Consider the following 20582-nt stretch of genomic DNA (forward strand, 5'->3'; position numbering starts at 1 on the left):
TCAAGAAATTGGTACTTTTTTTACACTATACTTGGTCTTGTTTTAAAATTCAACCTTTTTGGATAATTTAAGACTTTTACTGGAACAAATTATTGGAATACAATTTCCACATAGCCCAATATTATTTTTATTAGGCGATATTGAACGGATAATACCGAAACCTAAATTGAATAAATATCAGAAAAAATTTATAAAAATTGCATTGGCAGTAGCCAAAAAAGCTATTGCAGTTACTTGGAAATCAGATTCATACTTAACTATGGACTGTTGGAATAATGAAATGGTTAACTGCATTCCATTTGAAAAAATTACTTATAATTTAAGAAATGAATATGATATATTTTTGAAAATTTGGCACCCTTATTTACAAAAGATAGGATTAAATATATAGGTCCTTCAAAGATAAAATTATTAGCTATTTGGGGGAAAAATAAATAAAGATATATACTAAAGCTATTTTGAACTCCATGGAGCATGTAGGGATCTTCCAATATCCAGCCAATCTTCCTTTCTTCTTTCTTTCTTTCTTTCTCTTTTTTTTCTTTCTTTCTTTTTTTAGATAGGTATGCTAAGGGGGGAAGGGTTAAGGGGAGGGGGGAGGGCTGATATTAACTTTCATTACTCTATTATTCTATTTATTTTATGTAATTCCTTTAAAAATGTAATAAAAAATATATTTAAAAAAAAAGGTGCTGTGAAATGGCCAGTTAGGGATACATGAATTAGACAGGGAAAAGAAGACACAAAGAGGTCAAGCATAATAACATAGTAGTGTGATGGTTAGCATGACATTATTACAGTTCGGGATGGAGTTGGGAGCTCAATTCTGCTGCCGTTGGTAAGGAATTTGTATGTTCTCCTCATGACTGAGTGGGTTTCCTCCCAAAGTCCAAAGATGAATTGGTTCATAGGTTAATTGCTCACTGTAAATGGTCCTGTGATTCGTTGGTTCATTCTCTGCAATGTCATATGATATGGCTGATCATGACCTTTCCATAACAGTGATTGTTCCTGACAAATTTTTCTACAGAAGTGGCTTGCCATTGCCTTCGTTTGGGCAGTGTCCTTACAAGTTGGGTGACCCGGCCATTATCAGTACTCTTCAGAGATTGTCTGCCTGGCATCTGGGGTTGTATAACCAGGACTTATGATATGCACCAGCTATTCATATGGCCGTCCACTACCAGCTGCTATGGGTTCATATGACCTCAATTTTGGGGGAGGGGGGTGGGGCAGGCGGTGGTGGTGGTGTGGGTTGCTAAGCAGGTGCTCCACCTTACCCAAGGTGGCCTGCGGGCTAGCGGAGCCAAGTAGCATATTACATCTCCCTTGGTAGAGATGCATCTCCGCCACCCCATCCTGTGATTAGGCTAGCGTGTCTAGGTGAGTTGCTGGACAGTGCAGCTTATTGGGTCTGTTCCGCATCGTACAGGTGGCCCACGTTTTTCAAACATTCACTTTACGACAGCTCGCTGTTACGAAATACCTACATTAGTACCTGTTTTCGCAAACCAAAGAGGATTTTTGCTTTTTTGAAAAAAGACGAGTGCTTTAAACTTGTGTTTACCTCAAGAAAGACTACCATGACCGTGAAGCCTTGTGCGGGCAGGTGTGTGCGGATGCATGTACGTGCCGATTGTTTTTCCTCCAAATCGATTTTAGCTCGCTGTCTTCCCGATTTTGATAAATGAAACTACACCATACTTACAATATTTCTACTTTATGTAGCTGTATATTTATCATATCGTTCCTGCTTCTACTATGTTAGTGTTATTTTAGGCTTTGTGTGTTATTTAGTATGATTTGGTAGGTTATTTTTTGGGTCTGGAATACTAAAAAATTTTTCTTATATAAATTACTGGTAATTGCTTCTTTGCTTTACGACATTTCAGCTTACAAACAGTTGCATAGGAATGCCTCACCTTCAGATAGTGGGGGAAACCTGTATCTCTAAATAAGATCAAATCTAAGTAAATAACCTGACTGAACAGCAAGGTCAATGTCTGATTCACCAATTCTTACACCCATTTCCTCTGGCTCTTCAAGATATAAACAATGCAGACACCAGGAGCAAGCAATCACTGCCCTTCCCTTCATCCTATGTTGGTGATGATCTGTGGATTACTTTGCTGAATCCACCCCCCCCCCCCCAGACCCACTCTGCAATGAACAAATATTGTTTAACTGGTATATACATCTATATACAACTGCTCTACTACAACAATTTTCAAAATAGCGAGATATTTAAATCATGAAAATCTGCAAAGTTTGATATCAGAGAACAAATTACTTCAAACCAATACGAACTTGATGGACTGCCGATGCATCAGTAAGCAATGTCTTTGGAATCTAAGACAACGAACAAGGATGCAGATAATTTAAAATAGGTGGAGTCTATGAACTTCTGCCGAAGCCAAGAGAACTCCGCATATTATACCTAGGTTATTCCTTAGTCCTTACTTGATAAGGCCAGAATTAGACATGGCTATCCCGAAAGCAATTTCATAGGAAAGGATACCAAACTGTCATTGTGGTTCCAGTGGCTGAAGTCTCCTTATATCTTACAGTCCACTTTATTCCAACTTAAATCTATAACAGGCCAATGCCCTCTTTCGTGCATAAGTGCCATGGAAGATGGGCATATTGGATGCTTAAAGCTCTACCTCCAATGCAATAATCAGTGCGGAGTTTGCTCTGGGATATACTCATGGGTAGCAATGGAAGAGAAGAAGATACTGGCTGAAATATATTTTGCAAGCAGAGTGGAGGCAAGAGATTTCTGTGGGATATCCATCGTCTGAATTAATGATGATGGTTTTACAATGACAACTGTGTCCCATTCTCAAGGATAAATAGATGGCTGGTGGCCCATCTAAAAGAAGCTTTCACACAGTGGTTTTGCACAACTGAATAGATATTTCAGAAGGCTCTTGATAGTCAATCAAATTGCTGTGTCTGGTTAAAACTGCATTCCCATTATATCACTGACAAAGGAGATTTTCAATAACACTCTTTAAAACTGATTCCAGAGGGGGTATTGCATAAGGTGTTGTAAAAATAAAGAGCTTTCCATTTCATAGACAAGGAGATTACTAAAATGCTACTTTATCAATATCGCCTTGAATTATAGACAGAGGAATTGTGCTGATGTCTTTCTTCAAGAGATTGCATCACCTATATTCCACTCTTTTTCTTCAAACTCACATACTTCTTTTAATTGCTAAATTAAGTATATTTTTCTTGTCACACTTACTGAAGTACAGTGAAAAACGTGTTGCATACTGTTTATTCAGATTAGATTAATAGAACAGTGCACTGAAGTAGCACATGGTTAAATAACAAAAACAAAAGCACAATAAAATATTATAGTTACAAAGACAGCATAGATAAAACATAAGGTGCAAGGTAGATTATGAGGTCAAGAATCTACTTTATTGTACTAGGGGACTTGTTGAATCATATTATAACTTCGAGATAGAGACTACCCTTGAGCCTTTTGGTGCGCACTTTTAAGCGTTTATATCTTCTGCCCAATCAGGAAGGGGACAGCAAGTCCAGGGTTGGGCGGGTCTTTGTTTATGCTGGCTACTCTATCAAGTCAGCAAAGTAGCAGAGCTGATGGCAGGGAAAACAGTATTAGGGAATGTGCTGATCGACATTCACAACTCACCATGGGCTCTTATGGTCTTGGGCAGAGCAGTTGCCATACCAAGCGGAGATGCATCTGGATAGAATGTTTTCTACAGTGCATTGTTAAAAATTGGTGAGGGTAAAAAAAAAGACAAGCTAAATTTCTTAGCCTCTTGTGGAAGTAGAAGTGCTGGTGAGCATTCTTAGCCACGGCATCTACAGTACATGGTTGGACCAGGACAGGCTATTGCTGATGTTTATACCTACAAACCTGAGGCTCTCAAACCTCTCAACTTCAGCACTGTGGATGTAAACAGAAGCATATGCACCTCATCCCTTCCTGAAGTCAATGATCCATTTCCTTTTCCTCACATTCAGGGAAAGCTTGCTACCACATACCTTGTCACTAAGCTGAATATAAACTAACACAGGCTAAGCAGATGTATTTGGAGGCCATCTGCTCTGCCGCTCAATGAGACTGTAGCCAGTTTTCTTTAATCTTGGCACCTTGTTCCTGCATTAACCCCTCATTCCACAGGTTCTCTAACGATGAAAAATATATGAATTTCTTATCTGGAATATAACCAGTGACTGAACCCCCACTGCCCCACTTGTTAGCAATTGCAAAAGTTTTCCTTTTCTCATCTCTGCCCTGAGTATCTGAAACCTTATTTTGAGATTATGACCTCTGGTTCTAAACAACCCTGCAGTACTCTCAGAACAATTACAGTACATAATATTTGAATGAACACTTGAAATACCTTCAGAGAAGTCTTTGGCAAAGTGCTGGAAAATTCAATTACTAACAGAGGGACAAAGTGCATCAAAAGGGCTAGACTGCATGCTGTAGAACTGCAGGACTCTGATTGTTTACAGTCAAAGGGAGCAATTTCCAATGACATACCATACAGCTATTGTAAGTATCCAACGTCACTTTTCTGGCCATTTCTAATAATCTGATAATCTAACATGTTGCCAACTTCAACCCAAAAGCAGGCATGTGATTCATTGGGATTCTGCACATTCCACTAAACTATTGTCACAGAATCTACAATCAATACGTGTAGTACATTATTAAATGCTGTCCTTTCTCTTCTGGTTTGATTTCAAATCTACTTCACTGTCAGCAGCAAGTTAGACTCATTTGAGTTACTAGCAACATGAAGTAGGCCATAATATAGATTCAATCAACATAATGATTCAAGCCTCAAATGGAGGAAGGGAAAAGAAAATTATTTTTCAATGTTCTCTTGTTCTCCTGTGAAGGATGTGTTAAATCTTTATACTCCAATAAATCAGTGTTCTTAAGAGTTTAATAAATGAACATGGGCAACGATATTTGGAACTGCACAAGAATGTCATATTTGAGACCAAATTTTTCCAGAACACCACATATTTCATTAAAGTTGCTTCAGCTGATGTAGAGTGCTACAAATAACATACACTGTCAAACCAGCTAGCCTATTTGCATATTTGCCTAGAGATTTCTGACAGTCAAATCTGCCCCCACAATGGCATCAATTGTCTGCTCATTTGCTGCAACAGATGGAAAGTCAGGAACAAACTATTAGCATGAATTCATTTCCCGGTGAGCTATTAATTTTTATTAGTTAAGAACATTAATCCATTTCACTTGCAAATGGATTTATGGATCCACTGCCAACATTTTCTGGTGCGGCACCATGTTTCACCAATCATTTGCCATGAAGTGACTACCCAAAATTTTGGGGGTGAACTTTAAATGCACATGTCATGCAATGTGCACTTACAAAGTGTCATTAAAGTAGTCATTAAGCTCATGAAAATAAGCACATCACTGCTTTAGCTATGGCAACTGAAAGCAGGAGAAAATTATATGCAAATCCTCCTCAGTAATTATCCCTTAGTTTAATGTTCACCCACAAGAATGTGGGTTAGTTCAATCATATATAGGTTCAAATAAGAAAACAACATATTCCCTCAAGAATTTTAACAAGTAGATTCATTGCAATAATACTAGCACAGTTGAACCCAGGAAGCTACATGAAATCACCCTTGCTGTTAAAGCATGTGGTACCAACTATTTATAAGTACTACTGAACTTCAGTGTGTGCACCTCCAAGGATGTTGTAATGAGAGTCAAGGGGAATACAGCACAGATACAGGCCCTTTGGTGCAATAATTCAATGCAGAACACATTATCCACTCAGCTAGTCACAATTTCCTGTGTTTGGTTCACATCTCTCCTAGCCCTATCTCGCTATGTACGTTTTCAATAGACTCTTAAATGATAATATTGTACTTACCTGAACCACTTCCTGCTGCAGCATATTCTACATATTCACCACCTTCTGCATGAAAACGTTATGCTCAATCCCTTTTATATTTTTTTCCTCTCACCCTAATCCTATATCCCTGGTTCAGGACTCCCTTTCCCTGAGGAAAAGACTGCTATGAATGCCTCTGGAATTCAAACACCTCAATAAGGTCACCCTTAATTCTCCAAGTTCCAAGGAATAAAAACCTAGCCTGGCTAACCTCCACCTAAAACTAAATCCCTCTGACCATAAGACATATGAGCAGAATTAGGCCATTTGGCCCACTGAGTTTACTCCGCCATTCAATAATGGCCTTCTCCTCCTATCCTTTGATGCTGTGTCTGAACAAGACAATCAATCTCTGCCTTAAATACATCAACGACCTGGCCTCCACAGCTGCCTGTGGTAACAAATTCCACAAATTCAGCACCTTCTGTCTAAAGAAATTTATTCCACATCTCTGTTTTAAATGGATGTCTCTCTATCCTGAGGCTGTGCCCTCTTGTCCTAGACTCCCCCACCATGGGAAACACCCTTTCTACATCTACTATGTCTAGGCCTTTCAACATTCAAAAGGTTTCAGTGAGATCCCCCCTTCTTCACCCTTCTAAATTCCAGCGAGTACACATCCAGAGCTATCAAATGTTATTCATATGATAACCTTTCATTCCCGGATTCATCCTTGTGCATCTGCTCTGAATCCTCTCCAATGTCAGCACATCTTTTCTTGGATAAGGAGCACAAGACAGTTCACAATACAGAAGGTGAGGCCTCATCAGTGCCTTATAAAGCCTCAGCATCACATCCCTTGTATTCTCTTATATTCTAGACCTCGTGAAATGAAAGCTAACATTGCATTTGCCTCCCTCACCACCAACTCAACTTGCAAATCCTTTGCATCTCAGATTTTTGGATTGTCTCCTCATTTAAAAAATAATCCCCATATTTATTTCTTCTACCAAAGTGCATGACCATATTCCAACACTGCATTTCATTTGCCACTTTCCTGCCCATTCTCTTTATCTGCAGCCTTCCTGTTTCCTCAATACTACCTGCCCCTCCACCAATCTTGTATCATCTGCAAACATGGCAACAAAGCCATCTATTCCAACACCTAAATCATTGATATACAGCATAAAAAATGCAGTCACAACATCAACCCTTGCAGAACACCACTAATCACTAGCAGCCAACCAGAAAGGATCCTTTTAAACCCGTTCACTGCCTCCTACCAATCAGCCGATGCTCTAACCATGCTATGAAATCATAGGCTGTTAACCTGGTAAACAGCCTCCTGTGTGGCACCTTGTCAAAGGCCTTCTGAAGATCCAAATATACAACATCCACTACATTCCCGTTATCTATCCTACTTGTAATCATCTCAAAGAATTCCAACAGGTTCATCAGGCAAGATTTTCTCTTAAGGAAACTACACTGACTTTATCCTATCTTGTTCTGTGTCACTAAGTACTCCATAATCTCATCATTAACAAATGACTCCAACAACTTCCCAACTACTGATGTCAGGCTAACTGGTCCATAATTTCCTTTCTGCTGCCCTTCTCCTTTCTTGAAGAGTGGAGTGACATTTGCAATTTTCTAGTCCTCTGGAACCATGTCAGAGTCCAATGATTCTTGAAAGATCATGACTAATGCCTCCACAGTCTCGAATGCTACCTTTTTCAAAACCCTAGGGTGCAGTTTATTTGGTCCGGGTGACTTGTGTACCTTTAGTTCTTCTTCCCTGCATCTTCTCCTTTGCAATACTAACTGCACTCATGGGTCTTCCTTCACACCCTTCCATATCAGGCACAATGCTAGTGCCTTCCACAGCGAAGATTCATGCAAGATACTCATTTAGTTCATCAGCCAACCCCTTGTCCTGTTATTATTTCTCTGGCCTCATTTTCTAGCAATCCCATATCCACTCACATCTCACTGTATATGCTTGAAAAAAGCAGTTTCTATCCAACTTGATATTTATTACTAGCTTCCTTTCATATTCCACCTTTTTCCTCCTAATGATTTTTTTCAGTTGCTTTCTGTAGATTTTTAAAAAGGTTCCCAATACTCTGTCTTCCTGGTGTTTGCTTTGTTGTATACACTCTTTTAGTTTTACATTAGCTTTGGCTTCCATATGATTTTGCCATTTTAAATATTTCTTTGTTTTTGGAATACATCTATCCTACACCTTTCTCATTTTTCACAGAAACTCATGTCATTGCTGCTCTGCTAGCATCTCCTTCCACCTTGCTTTGGCCAACTCCTCTCTCATACCACTGTCATTTCCTTTAATCCATTGAAATACTGCTAAAACAGACTTGACTTTCTCCCTACAAATTTCAAGCACACAATCATATTGTGAACACTGTCTCTTGAGGGTTCCTTTACCTTAAGCTCCCTAATCATGTCCAGTTTATTGCATAAGACCCAATCCAGTGTAGCTCATTTCCTAGTAGGCTCAATGATGAACTGCTCTAAAAAGCCATCTCATAGGCATTCAACAAATTCACTTTTGAGATCCATTACCAACCTGATTTTCCCAATCTCCCACCAATATCATAACATTGCCCTTGCTCTTTCTATTTCTATTTCCCATTGCATTCTGTAGTCCACATCCCAGTTATTGTTTAGAGGCTTGTATATACCTGCCATGTGGGTCCTTTTACCCTTGCACTTTCTTAAATCAACCCACAAGGATTCAACATCTTCTATGTCATATCTTTCTAATGATTTGATGCCATTTTTGCTTTTAACCAGAAGAGCCTCTCCCATCACCAACCCCCCCCCCCCGCCCCCCCCAAAACCGACCTTCCTATTCCTGCAGTACACTGTGTAACCTTGGAAGTTCAGATCCCAATTACCACCACCCTTCAGCACTGATTCAGTGATGTCCATAACATCACACCAGACAATCTGTAATAGTGCAACAAGATCATCCACATTTTTTCTTATACACTGTGTAATGAGATATAACACTGAGTACTGGCAATCAGGGCAGTCTTGAGGAGGACTTCACAGAATGCATTTGTGATTGCTTTCTTGAACAGCATGTTACAGAATGTGCTATCTTAGATCTGGTCCTGTGCAATGAGACAGGTAAAATAAGTGATCTTGTAGTTAGGGGTCCTGGTGGAAAGTGTGATCAGAGTATGATTGAGCTTCTCATACAAATGAAGGGTGTAATAGTGTATTGTGTCTAAACAATGGAGACTACAATGGGATGAGGGAGGATTTGGCTAGAGTGGACTGGGAGCACGGGGTATATGGTTGGTCTGTTGAGGAACAGTGGAAGACTTTTCAAAGAGATTTTTCACGATGCTTAACATTACGTATATTCCAGTTAAAAGCAAGGACAGCAAGGGTGGAAAGTGCCAGCCTTGGATAACTAAGGAAATAAAAGGCATCAAACTAAAAGCTCATGTATACCTACTTGCCAAGAGTAGTGGGAAACTGGAAGATTAGGAAACCTTCAGAAAGCAACAAACAACCACTAAACGAGTAATAAAGAAAGGGAAGCTAGATAATGAAAATAAACTAGCACATAATACAAAAATGGATAGTAAAAGTTTTCATAATTATATAAAGTCAAAAATTGTGGCCAAGTAGTTAAGGCTTTGGGCTGGCAATCTGAAGGTAGTTAGTTCGAGCCTCTGCCGAGGCAGCTTGTGTATCCTTGAGCAAGGCACTTAACCTCACACTGCTCCTGCACGTTTATAGCCCAGTGGCGGCGGTTGGTGCAGTATGGACAAGACAAGAGCAAACTTGGGGCCTTAAGATAGACAAGTCACCTGGTCCTTATGAAATGGCAGTAGTTATAGTAGAGGCTTTGGTGATAATTTACCAATATTCTCTGGAGTCTGGGCAGGTCCCGGCTGACTGGAAGACGGTGAATGACATGACACGGTTTAACAGAGGATGCAGGCAAAAGGCAAATAACTGTAGCCCAGTTAGTTGAACAATTGTAGTTAGGAAACTGCTTGAAACTATCATTAAAGAAGAAACAGTGAGGTATCTGAAAAGAAATAGGTCTATCAGGCAGACACAGCATGGTCTCAGCAAAGGTAGATCCTGTTTGACAAACTTACTGGAGTTCTTTGAGGATATAATGAGTGCAGTGGATAGAGGGGAGCAGATACATGTTTACTTGGATTTCCAGAAGGCATTCAATAAAGGTGTCACATAAAAGACTTAACCATAAGATAAGGATGCATAGAGCTCGGGGTAATATATTAGCATGGATAGATAATTGGTTAACTAATAGAAAGCAGAGAGTTGTGATACATGGGTGATACGCTGATTGGCAATCAGTGGTGAGCGGTGTGCCACAGGGGTTGGTGCTGGGCATGCAACTGTTCACGATATACAGTAATGATCTGCAAGAGGGGACTGAGAGTAGTGTATCTAAGTTTGCTGAAGGCACTAAATTGAGAGGAAAATTTTTCTACACAGAAAATTGTGTAGAATTTATGGACAGTCTGTAGGGACTTTCAGCTGGGTGGACTGGAGCAATGTGTGGTTAAGTGCCTTGCTCAAGGACACAACACACTGCCTTGACTCATGACCTTCAGTTCGCTAGTCCAATACCTTAACCACTTGGCCACATGCCACACAGATGGAGTACAATGTTGGTAAGTGTTAGGTCATCCACTTTGGAAGGAAAAATTAAAGAGCAGATTATTTGAATGGTAAAAAAATTGCAGCTTACTGCTGGGCACGTGGATTTTGGAATGCTTGTGCATGAATCACAAAAGGTTGGTTAGCAGGTGCAGCACCTATCAAAAAGGCAAATGGAATGTTAAACTTCATTGCTAGAGGGATTGAATTTAAGAGCAGGGAAGTTATGCTGCATTTGTACAGGGTACTGGTGAGGCCTCACCTGGAGTACTGTGTGCAGTTCTGGTCTCCATACTTGAGGAAGGATATACTGGCTTTGGAGGCAGTGCAATGGAGGCTCACTAGGGTGAATCCAGAGATGAGAGGGTTAGACTATGAGGAGAGATTGAGTCGCCTGGGACTGTACTCACTGGAATTCAGAAGAATGAGAGGAGATCTTACAGAAAGATATAAAATTATGAAAGAAATAGATAAGATAAAGTAGAAAGTTGTTTCTACTGGTAAATGAGACTAGAACTAGAGGACATAGCCTCAAGATTCAGGGGAGTAGATTTAGGGAGATGAGGAGGAACTGCTTTTCCCAGTGAACTGTGAATCTGTGGAATTCTCTGCCCGATGAAGCAGTGGAGGCTACCTCAATAAATATATATTTAAGACAAGGTTGGATAGATTTTTGCGTGGTAGGGGAAGTAAGGATTACAGGAAAAGGCAGGTAGGTGGTGATAAGTCCATGGCCTGATCAGCCGTGATCTTATTGCAGTGGTTCCCATTCTTTTCTATGCCCCATACCCCTAGGAAATATTTGATTAATGTTTGCACCCCCTACAAAAGTAATATCACATTTGAAGATGAAAAAGTCTAATTTCTAATTTTTGAACCACAAATTGAACCACATACAATACTGTGGGTGAACAAATTGAACTTAAAAAAATAAGCTTTTAACTCAGTGCATAAAATGCAAATATAAATTAAGCAATTAAGATTCTAATTTACTCAGAAAAATTTGTAAACAGTAAAATCAATCCCAAATGTGAACATAAAATTCAATGACTTCTTTGCTTCTGCTTCTCCTTCATGATTTTGTCAAAGCATGGAACTTTCTTGCTGACTGCGATCCGCAGGTCTGCCTGTGGATTCAGGCAATTCTTAGATTTTATCTTGATTGACAAAAGAGAACCGAATTCAGATTCACACAAGTATTTTGTTGCAAATGGAATGAGGACACGGAGTGCTTTTCCACCAAGCCTTGGGAACATATCCAGTGCTGCACACCAAAACTCCTCCAAAGTCTTGCTTTCAAATTGCATTTCAAGAGCTCGGTTAGTCCGCAAATCAATATCTTCCTTCAGCTCATCATCTGACATTTTCTCCAAATTGTAGGAATATGGATTCATGATCCATTTTTCTGAAATCTTCAGGTCTCCAGCAGCAAAATATCCATCAAACGATTCTGACAGCATTTCCAAATGAGCCTCAATTTCTTCACGCACAGTAGGAGTTATGGATCCAGCATCATCAACCATCTCTTCTAGTGAAGGAAAATTTGAGATACTGCCTCTTTCCATTCTTCGACACCAAAGATGTAACTTTTCCTTGAAGAGAAACACTCAGGTCATCCATACGAGTAAAAATATCGGTAAGTAGGCCAGCAATTGAGCAAGTTCCTGTGATTCCATTGTCCCAACCAGATCACATTCACGCTCCTCCAGAACAACTTTGATTTCTTCCCGCAGTTCAAAGAAGCGGGTTACAGCTTGTCCTCGTGACAACCAACAGACTTCTGTGTGGAAAAGCAAAACTGAATGCTCACTTCCCAGATCCTCACAAAATGATTTGAAGATGCGATGGTTCAAAGCATGCCCCCTGATCCAGTTGATGTTCTTCACACAAGTATCAAGGACTTTCTTCAAATTTGGAGGCAATGTTTTTGATGCCAATGCTGATGAAGAAAACAATGGATAACTTGCAAGTCTGGAATCTCCTTTTCATCAATGCAGAAAAGCCAGATTTATTTCCAAACATTGCAGGTACCCCATCAGTGCACACTGAACCAATGACTTTGATATCTAAATCATGTCTGGCAAAGAAGTCTTTCACCAGCTGCATCACATCCTTTGCAGTTGTGTTTGTTTTCATATCTTTACAGAACAGGAAATCTTCCTTCAAAGCACCATCATTGACATACCTCACTAATGTGATGAGTTGACTACAACTGGAGACATCAGGTGACTCATCCAACTGAATAGAGATTTTAAGAGGACTAGCTCTGACATCTGAGATGACTTGGTCCAAAATATCTTCACTCAAATCACTGATTCGGTTGTGAATGACATTATTTGATAGGGGCACCTGTTCAAATTTTTTTCTTGCTTCTTTGCCAAGGATAATCATTGTCACTTCCAGCGCACATGGCTTGATGAGATCTTCCGCAATTGTATGGGGCTTCTTGGATTTGATCACTTTATATGCCACTTGGTATGAAGCATGAAGTAGTGGTTTTTTAACAATTTTGGAAGAGTTCCTTGTGAATCAAAACGAGCTCTTTTGATTTTCAATGACCCAACATCAATTCCTTCAACATCAGCTCCGCCATGCTTGTTCTTGAAGTGCTCTTGAAGCTCAGATGGCTTCAGATTTGAGTTGGAAAACACAACGCTACAAAGAATGCATTGGGGTTTTTGCAAGCCATCATTTCCTGTTGTGCAAGTGAAACCAAAGCACACGTAGTCATCATTCCATTTCCTTCTTTTTGACATGATGAAGGGTTAATGAAGGGTTAAGGGTAAAGAGAAAAATATGAGCTAATATGAGAAAAACTATCTGACTAAATCAGGGATGACCGCTTTACTTAACCAGACTCGCCTATAGCAAAGTATCCTGAGAAATACGCTTTCGAATATTGTATTACGATATTATCTGCGGTTACGCCAAGATAAATCATCAGGTGGAAATGCTACGGGGACGTGGCGCAACTCATTAGGCTACTCTCTACTAAATTTACACACCTACTTCCGATGATTACCAGAGATATGAACTCCCATCACACGATTCAAAGTCCTCAGTGCTAACCATGATACCTCCTCAACTAACACAATTCAAAATTATCAATGATTCAAGGAAAGAAACTTTGAGAAAAAAAACTTTGAAATTCAAAAGCTTCTTTAATGCATTGAGACAAATACGAATGAATGACTTCAGCTGTATTTTTAAAATCAGAATGCAGCTTTTTAGAATTTTATAATTGAATAATTTACCTACTGTCTGTGGGTTTGGTTTTAACGTTATTCGATGGTTGATTCAGGATGTATGAAGATTTTGGCATTATGAGATGATTTTTAACTCTGAGATGTAACCTTCATTGATGAGACTCCTCAACTCTGAGGTGTAACTTCCTAGGTAACACTGATGAGAATCCTCATCACTGAGTCGGGCAGCGGGAGACTGGAATGTGCTTGGGACAAACGTTATTACCACTTCTCAAGGTACACTGGCAGCTGGTTGAGTGTTGACTCGTGACTTGTCAGTCAAGGTCACAAGCCACTCTTTGTCGCAGCCCCTGAAATTCCATCTCGCAACCCCTGGGGTGGGGGCACCCCAGGTTGGGAACCCCTGCTGTAGATAAAGTCTATTGTCTTACCCTCTTCATCTCCTTTGTTATCTCTTCAAAAAAAACTCAAGTTTCTAAGACATGAAACCTGCCCTGCACAAAGTTCCTAAGCATACAGTGTCTTTCCAACTGCACATAAATCCTATCTCTCAGCATCTTCTCCAACAGCTTCAAAAATTAATTAATAACTGCTATGACACTCACTCCCCTATAATTACCTTGATTACCTCTACTTCCTCCCTTCAACATAGGCACAACCTTAACTACTGTTCAGTCATCTAGGACCTCACTTATTGCTAGTGAGGACACAAAAATCTTTGTTAAAACCCTAGTACTCTCTTCACTTGCTTGTTTCAATATTCTGAGATATATGCCATCAAGCCCTGGGGACTTTACTAGTTTAATGCTTCTCAGAAGACATGGGACATTAGCATGCCCCATTCTGAATTCCAAATCCTCTTTGGAAAATACAAAAATAAAGAATTCAACTAGTAACTTGATGTCTTACTCTGATTCCAAACACAGATTTCACTTCTTTATCCTTGAATGAACCTACTCTCCCTTAGTTATCCACTTTTTCTTATGTATCTTTCGTGTAACGTGGTGACCTGAACTATTGTCTATAGGCAAGCTGTGGTGTAACATTTTGAATACTGTTCTAGCATGCTCTCATTCAGCTCCTGGCTAATAAAGGAATACCTCTGACCATCTTATTGAGAGGTTTTGCTACATGAAGTATCTGATACACAAGGTCAATTTACGTATTTATTTATTGACATACGGCACAGAAAAGGCCCTTCCAGCCAAGCCTGCCAGCAACCCTCCAACTTAATCCTAGCCTAATCACTGGACAATTTACAATGACCACTTAACTGACCAACTAGTACATTTTTGGACTGTGGGAAGAAACCCACGCATTCACAGGGAGAAAATACAAACTCCTTACAGACAGCGGAAGGAATAGAACCCGGGTCACAGGCACTGTAAAACTTTGTGCTCACCACTTTGCTATTGCTAACCTATTTTTCCCTCCACCCCACTCAATATCCTTCATTGTTCATTTCCTACCCTTGGGTTAAAGTCTATGTAATTCTTCTGTACATATGATGAAACCATCTTTGCCTTCACATCATCTACATCCTCCTCTTCCTCATGTGTAACCACAACCAATTTGTGAACTTCGCCCTACCCTTAAGTGAAAATCGTTATATCGCACAAAGACTGAGTCCAAATACTGTTATACACTTGTAATAGTCCTCCTGTCATTAAAAAGGCTGATAACCATTGTCTTTTGCTTTCTACCCAATTTCAGATCCAATTTGCCACTCTCTATTGCATCCCATGGATACCCACATTTTTCTTTAAAACTTTGCAGCTTACCATAAGGTACCAGGACTTTAATCCAAGTAGTCTAATCAGACATGACCTTCTTCAAGCATTTTCTCAAAAAAATTCAGTAATGAATTAGATACAAATGCCCTTTAATAAATTCATGTCCACCTGTCCCTGTTATTAAGTAAAATAAATGAAGATTAAGACTTTCCTTATAACTGATTCTATTAATATGCCTACCAAACATTGGATGAACTGGACTGTATTTGTTTTGGTTAAAAGGCAAGGAATATAACATATAACATAATATGCCAATCATTTCAGAATAACTCCTGTAGCCAAAGAATTTTAGAAAATGGTCAGAGTCGCACAATATCCTCCTCTGCATTTTGAACAACCTGGAATATAGTTCTTCTAGACCTTGCAATTAATTTTTGAAGATATAAAAATCCTTAAGTTTATTATTGCTCTCTTCAATATTTTGCAATCTACAGCATTCTCCCTCTTACACTAAAATAAAATCACCAAGGACTTTGCCATATCCTCTTCTTCCATAAACAAGTAACCTTTTAAGCCTCAATTGGCCTATTTTTTCTTTAGTTATCCTTTTGTTTTTTCTTAAATGTCTGTAAAAGTATCTTTGAAATCTGTTTGATTTTACTTGGCAGTACTTTTCATCATCCTTTACATTAATTTCCCTTCTACAGTTCCATACAAGTTTACTAGTAACAATAAATGGTTATAAGCTCCATTTTTGCCTTTTTTAAGTCTAAATGCACTTTGCTATCAAATAACTCTTGATTTGGTAATCACACTTTCTCTTAGTGGAAATTTGTTCATTGCTAATGCAGAGCTTTTAAAAAAATGCAAGATATTGACTTTTGTTGACATGGCTTGTGGTCTTCAATCATCAGATTCAGTTCCTTTGCTAGAAATGCTCAACTGACACACAGAAAGGCCACAAAATATTGCACAAGAAAATAAAACTGACTACAGGCAGTCCCTGGGTTATGAACGAGATCCATTCCTAAGTCTGTCTTTAATTCAGATTTGTGCACAAGTTGGAACAGGTTAGCCTATCCTTCAAGGCCTTATGCCCTGATCACTTTTTTCCTCTTTCAAAATGTAGGTCCTTTCAGGCATAAGCCAGTCTCATCTACAATAAACATTTGGTCTGGCAAATAACCTCCCTCCTCAATAATTTTTTTCAACATTTCAGGAAAGTCACTCGCAGCATTTACATTGGCACTCGCTGCTTCGCCTTGCACTTTAATATTATGTAAATCTGCCCTCACTTTGAAACAATTGAACCAACCCCTACTAGCAACAGATTCTTCATCACAGAGTGAAATAAACATGAGATGGGTATTATCGATCCATAATTTTAACTCGTTTACTGCATCCGTCTATGGAACAGAAACACTGTGGATTCAGCAGCAGTCACGGGTGGCAGGTCCTGAGCTCCCCTGGGTCCTAAAGTCCACCTGCACTGAGACAGGTTAAATGGGACAAGTGGGGGCTGTGCTGACTGGGAAAGATGGGGGGGTCAGGGTGAATCTTGCTAAGAAAAATTTAAGCCAAACACAAAGTTATACACACAACACACTGTTAACGGCAACGTGATCCGACTTCAAATGGTGGACGGTGTTCTCCTTCCTCGAGCCGATTTTTTAATATAATAGGCTTTATGGCGAGCCATTCATAAGTACGAGTTGTTCGTAGGTCGGACGTCCATAACTCGGGGACTGCCTGCATATTTGCTCTTACAGCAAGAGGTACCCCACTAAAGATTATTAGTATCATACACTATTAAAATAACTGTATCAAATTGAATCTTCCCATCTCCAAAGTGAAGGATAGTAAAGCAGCTTCAGGATTTAAGACAGTTATTCGTATATTTCAAAAAGCATATCTTGAGAGAGATTGCTAAAGCTTGGATATCTCTACATGAAGTGGAAGAGGAGTCAATGACTGGCCAATTTATTTTTGAAGTGTTGACATTGTGGGGTGGTCAAATCACAAGCTAAAGAAAATCTGCTGATGTTGGAAATCTGAGAATCACACACAAAAAGCTGCCTGAAGGGTCAACTGTCCTGTTTTCCACAGATGCTGCCTGGTCTGCAAGTTCCTCCAGCATTTTGTGTGTGTTGCTCACAAAGTGGGGTGGACCAGATTCCAAATTCATCCTAATTGTAAGGCGTTCCAACTATTTAGTAATACTAACTCAGGTGACATTCAAATATCTCAAACTAATCTAGGTAAAGCAATTTATTGCCTTCTGCTTGCACCGCCTGTTCATCCAGTGTGACGTAACTTTCCCCATGTGGCAAATCAGAGTAAATAAAACCCCAGGACCTGACAGGGTATTCCCTCAGACCTTGAAGGAGACTAGTGTTGAAATTGCAGGGACCCTGGCAGAAATATTTAAAATGTCGATTTCCATGGGTCAGGTGCCAGAGGATTGGAGGATAGCTCATGCAGTTCTGTTGTTTAAAAAAGGCTCAAAAAGTAAGCTGGGAAATTATAGGCTGGTAAGTTTGGCATTGGTAGTAGGTAAATTATTGGAAGGAATACTAAGAGATAGGATCTACAAGTGTTTGGATAGATAGGGACTTATTAGAAAAAGTTAGCATGGCTTTGTGCATGGTAGGTCATGTTTAACCAATCTATTAGAGTTTTTCAAGCAAGTTACCAGAAAAGTGGATGAAGGGAAGGCAATGGACGTTGTCTACATGGACTTCAGTAAGGCCTTTGACAAGGTCCCGCATGGGAGGTTAGTTAGGAAGATTCAATCGCTAGGTATACATGGAGAGGTAGTAAATTGGATTAGACATTGGCTCAATGGAAGAAGCCAGAGAGTGGTAGTGGAGGATTGCTACTCTGAGTGGAGGCCTGTGACTAGTGGTGTGCCACAGGGACCAGTGCTGGGTCCATTGTTATTTGTCATCTATATCAATGTTCTGGATGATAATGTAGCAAATTGGATCAGTAAATTTGCTGATGATACAAAGATTAGAGGTGTAGTGGACAGTGAGGAAGGTTTTCAAAGCTTGCAGAGGGATTTGGACCAGTTGGAGGAATGGGCTGAAAAATGGCAAATAGAGTTTAATGTGGACAAGTGTGAGTTATTGCACTTCGGAAGGTCAAACCAACGTAGAACATACAAGGTAAATGGTAGGACACTGAGGAGTGCAGTAGAACAGAGGGATCTGGGGGTACAGGTACATAATTCCCTAAAAGTAGCGTCACAAGTAGATACGGTTGTAAAGAGAGCTTTTGGTACATTGGCCTTTATAAATCAAAGTATTGAGTATAAGAGTTGGAATGTAATGGTAAGGTTGTACAAGACATTGGTGAGACCAAATTTGGAGTATTGTGTGCAGTTTTGGTCACCAAATTACAGGAAGGATATTAATAAGGCTGAAAGAGTGCAGAGAAAGTTTACAAGAATGTTGCCGGGACTTGAGAAACTGAGTTACAGAGAAAGGTTGAATAGGTTAGGACTTTATTCCCTGGAGCGTAGAAGAATGAGGAGTGATTTGATAGAGGTGTATAAAATTATGATGGGTATAGATAGAGTGAATACAAGCAGGCTTTTTCCACTGAGGCCAGGGGAGGAAAAAACCAGAGGTCATGGGTTACAGGTGAAGGGAGAAAAGTTTAAAGGGAACATTGGGGAGGCTTCTTCACGCACAGAGTGGTGGGAGTGTGGAATGAGCTGCCAGATGAAGTGGTGAATGTGGGCTCACATGACATTTAAGAAAAACTTGGACAGGTATATGGATGAGAGGGGTTTGGAGGGATATGGGCCAGATGCAGGTCAGTGGGAGTAGGCAGAAAAATGGTTTGGCACAGCCAAGAAGAGCCAAAAGGCCTGTTTCTCTGCTGTAATGTTCTATGGTTCTATGTGATCTGCTTCCTGGTAATCACGTTTGGTACTAAAGGCCTGTTTAATGGCTGAGAAATAAGCAGTGCTGAACCATGCACCACCGTAGCAGTCCAATGATTAACTTAATTTGGTGAAATTACATTGTGCAATTTTAAAAGGCTGCTGGATTTAAAACATAAAAGTGCACAATACAAGGGTTGGAGAAGCAAGCAATTGCTACAGAATGTATCCACAAATCAGTTAAATGAAATGAATAATACTGTGAGGGTAGAGATTGTAATGTGCTAACAGAAAACTAGTGGAAACTAGCGAACAAATCTGGTGGTGGTTCAAAATCACTGAGGGAGTTAACAAAATCATGCAGCAAAGACAACGATTCTCAATGTTTTTTTTTGAGCAAACAATTCGTAAAACACTTAGATTCACGCCAACTCTAGTGATTTTTTTGATTTATTTGATGAAATGTGGAAGAATTCTGTATCACCTGCTAAGTGAATGCCAGTAATTTTGCAGATGTTTCTGCCACAAAATCCTAGCCACTGTTTTCCTAGCAGTTTCAATTTCAGTGGTTATGTCCATTTTCTTTATAACTTCATGGTAGAGGAAATGAGAAAAAAGATTCAAATATTTTTCCACTACAAACAGCAAGAAATCTCCACTTTCAAATCAACACAATTTGTGCTTTGAAAGCACCCTCCTTCACATTTAATATTTTCTGCTGCCATCCCCTGCAGCTTTGATTCAACAGCTACTAAGATGATGAAAAGTTTATTGCCCCGTTGCTAACCACTCGTGTTTATAAATTGATGGAGATATTAAAATTAAGACATTAGAATGAATAAGTCTGAGCCATCTGATTGGTGACGGATTCATCTATCCCATTTTAAAGACACTGTAGTCATCAGGTCTGTTTCCAGAAATGTGTTCTGTAGATACATGTTCCTCAGCACCTTTTTGAAAAATGTAGCACTTTATCTCCAGACAAATACTCAAAACACTTCAAATATTATCTTACTTTAACTAAACACCTTCCTGCCCCAAATATCAAACACACAGAAAAACAGTTGCTTTTATAACATTTAAATGGGTGATCACTTACAATGTCTTCTATTATTTCTTTGACTGCAGCCACGAGAAGAATGAATAACAGTGGGACCAAGGTTGTATAACGACCAGTCGGGGAGACATCAGGGATTTGCTGGACAAAAAA

General features: G+C 39.5%; 1 protein-coding gene across 5 annotated transcripts in view; it reads right to left on the bottom strand.

Annotated features, from left to right (window-relative positions):
• Positions 1-20582, bottom strand: part of atp8a1 (ATPase phospholipid transporting 8A1) — a 373263-nt gene that overhangs the window by 251668 nt on the left and 101013 nt on the right. For 4 of the 5 annotated variants that reach the window (XM_059989113.1, XM_059989114.1, XM_059989112.1 and 1 more), the window contains exon 4: positions 20472-20570. In XM_059989113.1, coding sequence (XP_059845096.1) covers positions 20472-20570 — 99 coding nt within the window. Of the gene's footprint in view, positions 1-20471; positions 20571-20582 lie in introns of those variants that run through there. The other variant, XM_059989116.1, reaches the window with a different exon arrangement.

This window comes from Hypanus sabinus, chromosome 14, assembly GCF_030144855.1.
Source record: "Hypanus sabinus isolate sHypSab1 chromosome 14, sHypSab1.hap1, whole genome shotgun sequence".
Lineage (NCBI taxonomy): Eukaryota > Metazoa > Chordata > Chondrichthyes > Myliobatiformes > Dasyatidae > Hypanus > Hypanus sabinus.